Genomic DNA, 9,914 nt, shown 5'->3' with positions numbered 1-9,914 from the left:
TGGCTTTTTCGCCTCGATTTTGTGCTTATACTTGGCTGTCGTTTGGGACATGGCCTTGGTGATTTCAGTGATCGAGAAGAGCTGTTATGGACTTCAGGCAGTTGGAAAAGCTGAAGGGCTTGTTAAGGGGAAGAGGCTACATGGGTTTACACTAAGTCTTCTCAGTACAATAGTAATGGTGATTATTAGTCAGAGTTTTAAGGTTAGACCAAATCAACAATCCGTATCGATGCAGATCATCAATGGATTTTTCGCAACGGCTTTTAATAGCCTGGTGGCAATGGTTTATCTCTTGAGCTACACAGTTTTGTATTTCCAGTGCAAGGAAACACATGGTGAAGAGGTTGAATTGCAAGAAAGCTTAGAGTATAGTAAAATCCCTGAGAAAGAAGCTGCACAAGGGCAAGTTCGTGTGTGATATTAATTTGTTGGCTTGATTTCTTACTTTTACCCTTTTTCCCTTCAAATGTATTAGTATTATCTTTTTAATTTGTGTGCCCTAGCATTGTAGCACATGCATGTATGTTTGCATCGAATAATGTTATTGAATATGTATAATAGTAGAAAGTTTATATAGGATGATGCCTATTACTGTAGCATTTAGATGGAATCTCCAAACAGAATTTGTTGCTTTGATGGACGATTTCGCATAGATCCAGGGTTGGAGATATTTGTACCCGCATAGCCTGTTTATTAAATGGAACTCTTAGCGAAGGAATAAATAATCTCATCGAAAAAACATCAATATTATTATTATTATTCGAACTCAAATAATCTTGGCGTTAATAGCATCAATGTCAATGTTATTGTTGACATTGCACCATCGCCGGTCTCCGGCGTTCCCCCTCTGAGGCTTGGGCTTTGTTCTCACTCATCTGCTGTTATTTTATCTGATTTTTGAAAAAGAAAATTTGAAGAGATGGGCAAAAAAAAAAAACAGGTTCTTTAGGTAAATACCTGTAGATGGTTAGGGGCATTTTTTTCTTTTCGTGTTAGGAAAAAAAGTGTAAAATGAAAATTCAAAAGCTCCTTATAGAAGGAAGATTATCAGATTGTGGCTAGCTCTATTGTGTAATTTTGAGAATGCTTTTGATAATTTGGCTGCCAAACGCTCGAAATGCAAACTACACAATGCAAAATGCAATAATCAAGCTCCCAAACAGCCCCTGACTCATTAACGTCCAACGCACTACAAAAAATATTATAATAAAATTGTAACAGATATACTTTAAAACAGATATACTTTAAATGCCGGGTTTTTTTAAAAATTTTTTTCTTGCATTTGTAAACTCGTAGTTGACTGATACCCTACGGCCCTACTAAGTCTCTCTAAAAACGGGAGCACGTCTCTCTAACCCTAAAATAACCGTCAGATTTTCTCTCTTCTTCTCCTCCTCCTCCCTTGGGTTTATACCTAACTTTGGGCGGTAGGAGGGGAGGAATCAATTCCTATCTTCAGATCTGGTTTCCCCTTCCCTTTCTCCGCTCAAACCGCTTGTCGTTTGCCGCCGCATTGCTTCTTAGTTCGCAGCCGCGTGGTTGCCACGTGGCTTCTTGAGTCAGCGGCTTGAGAGATTTGATCGGTAGAGGCTAGGCAAGAGAAGGGCTGCTCAATGACGGAGAAGTATTTATATTTTATATTATTTTGTTTTTGTTAGGATTTAATCCGGTTTTTGTCCGGATTAGTCCGATTTCTGTCGAGATTTATGTTGTATGGGTTGTCGATTTCCATCGATTTTTGATGCTATCTTTGTTATGGAGCTCCGCCATCCCAAGGCATTTGTTGTCTGTGGTACTAGCTCCATGTAAGCCGATCTTTGTTGATAACAGTGTGCAATGAGCGATAACTCTTGCTTAGGTGCTAGACATTAGCTATGTTTCTTTCCTTTTCTTTAGGGCTTGGTTGTGTCTGTATCTCTATATTCAGGTGGGAATCTATAAATGCCGTACAGCTTGATCTGTATTCCAATGATAATCTGTAGATGTGATATGACTTTTTTAAATGAATTGGCTTCTTTCGTTGACCTACTGTAGATGATGGTTGTTTCCTAACATTTAATTTTAGCATATAGATAAATACACTAAATATTACGCCGTAAAATGATGTCAACTTGTTGAGGAGTCGGGAGATTAGTTGGATAATTTGTACCTTGGGTTTGGCCCATTGATTGGTCCAGCGCTCTTTAGGTTCGACTTATATGGGTAGGAGGTTTATATGGGCGGAAGGTTGACCCTCTTATTATTCTTGTTTATACCAACAACTAACATCTGATTGCAAAAAAATTACTAAAAATTCAGAAGTCCAAGGCCATGGAAAAACCCGGGGGAGGTGCTATGCAACATGGTGCTGTGCCCATCCGAACCGTTGATCTTAGGAATCAACGGTTCTGATTACCGAACGGTTGGACGGTTGAGATTATATGCACAATACTGTGCAATCCGGACCGTTAATTACCGAGATCAACAGTCCAGGTGGCACACGCGGTGCAGTACAACACCTCCCCGCCATAGAACTTGCAAGGAAATTATCAATCTGTACTAATTTAACTTTGTCTAACCTAGCTAACGTCAATAACCTCAGACGTTTCCAATCGGCCAGTGTTGCGGCATAAGTTGGAATGCACTGCAAGTCAAAATTTCTGTTGTGCTCAGAAGACAGTAGCGAGGCTTCAATGGTGCACACTTCAAACCCAATATATAGCTTGATCGGAATCATTCATTAGTTCGAATATTATGTAGTACATATAAAAAATAAAGCTGATCGGACATCAGTACAATACATGCATGAACGAGACATATTTGTCGTGAATTTTTTCGATGGATATGACTTCATAATACACTTAGAAAAATTGTTCTTTGTTCATGTCTGTACCGATATCCAATCAAAACTTCATGCTTAATGCATGTGACCCAAAAAATCAATGAGCCAAACAAAATGAAAAATTCAGATCAATGAAATATTACTTTCTTTGTTGATTGAAAGAAAAATAAAACGATTGAGGTCAAACAAATGAACTCGAGATGTAAGCCATATAAGAAGGCTCACAACTTGTGCCTTTGGCACAATAGAATGTGGGCAAACTTTTTATAATTACGATATTGTGAATATAATTTTCAAATGGAAGCTTTCATAATAACGTCATTCTGGGTGAGTTTTCCAATGTAATGTTTTCCCCCAAATAATGGTGTGGCACTCCTCTTTAACAGACAAAGCAACTTATAGCAAAAAAAAAACTTTAAGTACAATATTTGTGTAGATTGTTTTGAGAAGTGCAAGTTTGTGTGTTTTAGTTAGAGTTTTGTTCTTCCATGAGATTTGGTAAATATTGTATGGTTAAGTTTGTGTTTAAATGGTCTATGTGTACCGGTTGGGTTTGAACTTGTGGTAATTAGAACAGCATTGTTATAAAGGAGTGTTAGTTCCGGTGAAACCAACTCTTTTGTAAGATCTGAGAACATTCGCTTGGAGTTATGATGAGAGGAATCGACCCACCAAGCTTAAGCTAATTAGTAGTAGTTGTGTAGATGGAAAAATAGAGTTCCTAACGCTTCCTAGGAATTGTGTATACCAGACTATGAAAAAAATTTTAAAAAAAGAGAGGTATATAGTGGCAAACGCAAAATTCAAACTAAGAAAATTTTCAATTAAACCAATTATTGATGGTTTGAATAGCTAAGATAAAATTATTCTACTGACTAGGGAAACAATGATGTACTTCTTTAGAATTTGTAAGAGTCAAAGTACGTACTATTTTCTAAATATTCACCAAAATTTTATGTAGAATACTTCGTAATATATCGAAACTTGAGAAGGTCGCAAACTCTTGTTTGCCTTGCCTTTGGCTGCCCCTCGATAAGCATTGAAATGTACAATCATGAAATTTCAAAACTATATCTTTGGTATTTGTCACTTCTTTTAGTCCCTCAATTGATATCACACTCTCATATGTAACCCTTTTGACCAAATTCGTCCAAATTTAATTTACATTTCTTTGATCAAAACTTTTGTGTTCACATTTTCTAGTTATGTATTCTTGTCAACTTCAACATTTGGTTACTTGATTGAGATTGAGCGTGTAGTTAGCCATACAAATCCAATTCATCTGCCATTTAAAAACTCTTTGCCCCATGTGCTTACATTGTCAAAGGGCTTTGAATAATTATTTGATAGCAACTAAGCATCCAAACCCTATATAGATAATACATTCTATTTATTGAATTGTGTAAACAACTCCAAGACAAGCAAAAAGAAACATTAATTTTAGGTTAGATGCTTGACCATGTTTTCAATTAAAAACATTTTCCACAATGGTTGTATTTTCAAGGTTCTGTTTATGGCACCAGCTGGAATATTTACTTGCCCAAATCTCCTGAAATGAACACACAAAGAGATCATGGAGAATTGGTGGAGGAGAATTTGGTAACTCGATCATTAGCCCATGAAACTAGAAACATAAATACATCAACAATGCGATATATATATACACGGAACGGTTCAAGGGACATTCTAAAAAAACACCCATAATCTCAATCTCATAGTTTCCGATCAAATGTTTATGATCCGAACCGTTCAATGTGTGCAGAATGTGATTTTAAGTGTGCACACAAGAAATTAGCAAAATAAACGACCAGGAAAGGTTTGATTTAAGCAGTTTTTATTTGAACCGTTCAATAAAAAATTGTTCGAAACTGTTCGGATCAAGTCCTTCCCGGTCATTTTTTTTGCTGATTTCTCACGGGTACCCTTAAAATTACATTCTGATCACATTGAGTGACTCAGATCATCAAAATTTGATCGAAAACTATGAGGTGTTTTTTTAGGTGTCCCCGGAACCGCCCCGTATATATATATATATATAGTTCTGATCCAATCAGGATGTTCAGATTTTGTGTTAGGTCCGGACCACGATCTCAGCTGTTGGATTGTGTTTTCAATGGTCCAGATGTCCGGACAATCTATCCGCGCATATAGATATCTGTTCGAGCGAACAAATTTTTCGCGAATCTGGACCATTGAAAACACAATCTAACAGCTTAGAGCAAAGTCTGGACCTAAAACTAAATCAGGGCGTCCTGACTCGATCCTCAGTGTGTGTGTGTGTGTACTAGTATTTACCCGTGCTTACAGCACTACCCACCCCGGCCCGTGCCTACGGCACTACACACCTCGATTGGAATTGAAATTACCATTTGAATCTTGATAGTGGCTAAAAACACTACTTCAATTTTTATGTAGCTATTAAATTTTTAGAAAAGAGAAAGGAAAATAGAGAAAAGGATAATCAAAACAAAAAAAGTACTACGTATCAGAGAAAGACCGAGAGAGTATGTTACCGAGGATAGTGGATTCCGGGTGAGTGACTTACTGGGAAGGGCGATGACTGTTTGTGGCCGGACAATCAGAGAAGAGGCTTTGATGAGAGAGAGAGAGAGAGAGATGGGGTGGTGACTGCTGGGTCCATATATTGTGCAGGTTAAATGTGTTTCCCCTATATAATGGTGGCATTTTTCCCAAGACAAAGCAACACAAGAGCTAAAATAAGTCAGAACTTCTCTAGATAGTTTTTGACAAGTGCAATGAAAGGTTATGAGATTCTTGGTTTCTTAGGAATTCTAAGGGAGTGCATAAAGGTTATATCCAAAAATGGGAAGCTCATAGCCACCATAACCACAATCTCCATCCTCCTAAAGTCCATCCTCTTGGTCATGATGTCCTCCTCCACCAGGCCCGCGATCAGCGACTTACTCACCCAAGATACCCTTCTCTCTCTTTCGAACTCCAATACGACAAATATCACGTTCCAACGTATCACAAAAGATGTTCAGATCATCATCAGCTATGAATTCCTGTATTTGCTTCCTTCCTTGGCTATCTCCCTCTTTTCCTTTGTCACAATGGTTCTGGCATCGGTTGTAGCTTACACCGATAGGAACCTGTCTTTTGCGGATTTTCTTCGGAGAATCCCAAAGTTGTGTTTTAGAACTTTAGTAACTTTGTTCCACCTTAAACTTCTCGTGACAGGTTACTTCGGCCTTTTCTTAATTTTGTCGATTTCTCTAATGATTCTATGTATCAGTCACCTTCTTGTCCTAATACCCATCATCTTCACACTTGGCATTTTCGCCTCGATTTTGTACTTATACTTGGCTGTCGTTTGGAAGATGGCCTCGGTGATTTCAGTGATCGAGAAGAGCTGTTATGGACTTCAGGCAATTGGAAAAGCTGAAGGGCTTGTTAAGGGGAAGAGGCTACATGGGTTTACACTAAGTCTTCTCAGTACAATAGTAATGGTGATTATTAGTCAGAGTTTTAAGGTTAGACCAAATCAACAATCCGTATCGATGCAGATCATCTGTGGATTTTTCGCAACGGCTTTTAATAGCCTGGTGGCAATGGTTTATCTCTTGAGCTACACAGTTTTGTATTTCCAGTGCAAGGAAACACATGGTGAAGAGGTTGAATTGCAAGAAAGCTTAGAGTATAGTAAAATCCCTGAGAAAGAAGCTGCACAAGGGCTTGTTCGTGTGTGATATTAATTTGTTGGCTTGATTTCTTACTTTTACTCTTTTTCCCTTCAAATGTATTGTAGTATTATCTTTTTAATTTGTGTGCCCTAGCATTGTAGCACATGTATGTATGCATCGAATAATGTTATTGAATTGTATAATAGTAAAAAGTTTATATAGGATGATGCCTATTCGCATTTAAATGATTCTCCAAACAGAATTTGTTGCTTTAATTTGATGGACGATTTCGCATAGAACCACGGTTGGAGATATTTGTACCCGCATAGCCTGTTTATTAAATGGGACTCCTAGCGAAGGAATAAATAATCTCATCGAAAAAACATCAATATTATTATTATTATTATTATTCGAACTCAGATAATCTTGGCGTTAATAGCATCAACGTCAATGTTATTGTACGTTGACATTGCTCCATCGCCGGTCTCCGGCATTCCCCCTTTGAGGCTTGGGCTTTGTTCTCACTCATCTGCTGTTATTTTATCTGGTTTTTGAAAAAGAAAATTTGAAGAGATGGGCAAAAAAAAAAACAGGTTCTTTGGGTAAATACCTGTAGATGGTTAGGGGCATTTTTATCTTTTCGTGTTAGGAAAAAAAATTTAAAATGAAAATTCAAAAGCTCCTCATAGAAGGATGGTTATCAGATTGTGGCTAGCTCTATTGTGTAATTTTGAGAATGCCTTTGATAATTTGGCTGCCAAACGCTCGAAATGCAAAACTACACAATGTAAAATGCAATAATCAAGCTCCCAAACAGGCCCTAACTTCATTAACGTCCAACGCACTACAAAAAATATTATAATAAAATTGTAACAGATATACTTTAAATGCATTAACGTCCAACGCACTACAAAAATTATTATAATAAAATTGTAACAGATATACTTTAAATGCCGGGTTTTTTTTAAAATTTTATTCTTGCATTTGTAAACTCGTAGTTGACCGATACCCTACGGCCCTACTAAGTCTCTCTAAAAACGCGAGCACGTCTCTCTAACCCTAAAATAACGGCCAGATTTTATCTCTTCTTCTCCTCCCCCTCCCTTGGGTTTATACCTAACTTTGGGCGGTACGAGGAGAGGAATCAATCACTATCTTCAGATCTGGTTTCCCCTTCCCTTTCTCCACTCAAACCGCTTGTCGTTTGCCGCCGCATTGCTTCTTAGTTCGCAGCCGCGTGGTCGCCGGTGGCTTCTTGAGTCAGCAGCTTGAGAGTTTTGATCGGTAGAGGCTAGGCAAGAGAAGGGCTGCTCAATAACGGAGAAGTGTGTATATTTTATATTATTTTGTTTTTGTTAGGATTTAATCCAATTTTTGTCCGGATTAGTCCGACTTCTGTCCAGATTTATGTTGTATGGGTTGTCGATTTCCATCGATTTTTGATGCTATCTTTGATATGGAGCTCCGCCATCCCAAGGCATCTGTTGTCTATGGTACTAGCTCCATGTAAGCCGATCTTTGTTGATAACGGTGTGCAATGAGCGATGACTCTTGCTTAGGTGCTAGACATTAGCTATGTTTCTTTGCTTTTCTTTAGGGCTTGATTGTGTCTGTATCTCTGTATTCGGGTGGGAATCTATAAATGTCGTACGGCTTGATCTGTATTCCAATGATAATCTGTAGATGTGATATGACTTTTTTAAATGAATAGGCTTCCTTCGTTGACCTACTGTAGATGATGGTTGTTTCCTAACATTTAATTTTAGCATATAGATAAATACACTAAATATTACGCCGTAAAATGATGTCAACTTGTTGAGGAGTCGGGAGATTAGTTGGATAATTTGTACCTTGGGTTTGGCCCATTGATTGGTCCAGCGCTCTTTAGGTTCAACTTATATGGGTAGGAGGTTTATATGGGCGGAAGGTTGACCCTCTTAGTATTCTTGTTTATACCAACAACTAACATCTGATTGCAAAAAAATTACTAAAAATTCAGAAGTCCAAGGCCATGGAAAAACCCGGGGAGGTGCTATGCGGCATGGTGTTGTGCCCATCCGAACCGTTGATCTCAGGAATCAACGGTTCTGATTACCGAACGGTTGGACGGTTGAGATTATATGCACAATACTGTGCAATCCGGACCGTTAATTACCGAGATCAACAGTCCAGGTGGCACACGCGGTGCAGTACAACACCTCCCCGCCATAGAACTTGCAAGGAAATTATCAATCTGTACTAATTTAACTTTGTCTAACCTAGCTAACGTCAATAACCTCAGACGTTTCCAATCGGCCAGTGTTGCGGCATAAGTTGGAATGCACTGCAAGTCAAAATTTCTGTTGTGCTCAGAAGACAGTAGCGAGGCTTCAATGGTGCACATTTCAAACCCAATATATAGCTTGATCGGAATCATTCATTAGTTCGAATATTATGTAGTACATATAAAAAATAAAGCTGATCGGACATCAGTACAATACATGCATGAACGAGACATATTTGTCGTGAATTTTTTCGATGGATATGACTTCATAATACACTTAGAAAAATTGTTCTTTGTTCATGTCTGTACCGATATCCAATCAAAACTTCATGCTTAATGCATGTGACCCAAAAAATCAATGAGCCAAACAAAATGAAAAATTCAAATCAATGAAATATTACTTTCTTTGTTGATTGAAAGAAAAATAAAACGGTTGAGGTCAAACAAATGAACTCGAGATGTAAGCCATATAAGAAGGCTCACAACTTGTGCCTTTGGCACAATAGAGTGTGGGCAAACTTTTTATAATTACGATATTGTGAATATAATTTTCAAATGGAAGCTTTCATAATATCGTCATTCTGGGTGAGTTTTCCAATGTAATGTTTTCCCCCAAATAATGGTGTGGCACTCCTCTTTAACAGACAAAGCAACTTATAGCAAAAAAAAAACTTTAAGTACAATATTTGTGTAGATTGTTTTGAGAAGTGCAAGTTTGTGTGTTTTAGTTAGAGTTTTGTTCTTCCATGAGATTTGGTAAATATTGTATGGTTAAGTTTGTGTTTAAATGGTCTATGTGTACCGGTTGGGTTTGAACTTGTGGTAATTAGAACTGCATTGTTATAAAGGAGTGTTAGTTCCGGTGAAACCAACTCTTTTGTAAGATCTGAGAACATTCGCTTGGAGTTATGAGGAGAGGAATCGACCCACCAAGCTAGCTTAAGCTAATTAGTAGTTGTGTAGACGGAAAAATAGAGTTCCTAACGCTTCCTAGGAATTGTGTATACCAGACTATGAAAAAATTTTGAAAAAAAGAGAGGTATATAGTGGCAAACGCAAAATTCAAACTAAGAAAATTTTCAATTAAACCAATTATTGATGGTTTGAATAGCTAAGATAAAATTATTCTACTGACTAGGGAAACAATGATGTACTTCTTTAGAATTTGTAAGAGTCTAAGTACGTA

The 9,914-nt window shown here is 37.6% G+C and overlaps 1 protein-coding gene across 1 annotated transcript; it reads left to right on the top strand.

Annotated features, from left to right (window-relative positions):
- The first annotated feature begins 5,458 nt into the window (after nt 1-5,458).
- Nucleotides 5,459-6,710, top strand: LOC131335738 (uncharacterized). Its single transcript, XM_058371231.1, has one exon. The coding sequence runs from the start codon at nt 5,578-5,580 to the stop codon at nt 6,529-6,531; it is 954 nt and encodes a 317-aa protein (XP_058227214.1). The 5' UTR covers nt 5,459-5,577; the 3' UTR covers nt 6,532-6,710.
- Nucleotides 6,711-9,914: the final 3,204 nt, after the last annotated feature.

This window comes from Rhododendron vialii, chromosome 1a (assembly GCF_030253575.1).
Source record: "Rhododendron vialii isolate Sample 1 chromosome 1a, ASM3025357v1".
Taxonomy (NCBI): Eukaryota; Viridiplantae; Streptophyta; class Magnoliopsida; order Ericales; family Ericaceae; genus Rhododendron; species Rhododendron vialii.
Note: the sequence above shows the minus strand (reverse complement) of the source record. Positions and strands in the feature narration are given on the sequence as shown.

Bases quoted from the DNA above. Each gene is read 5' to 3' on its own strand.
- LOC131335738 (XM_058371231.1), top strand. From the start codon at position 5,578: ATGAAAGGTTATGAGATTCTTGGTTTCTTAGGAATTCTAAGGGAGTGC.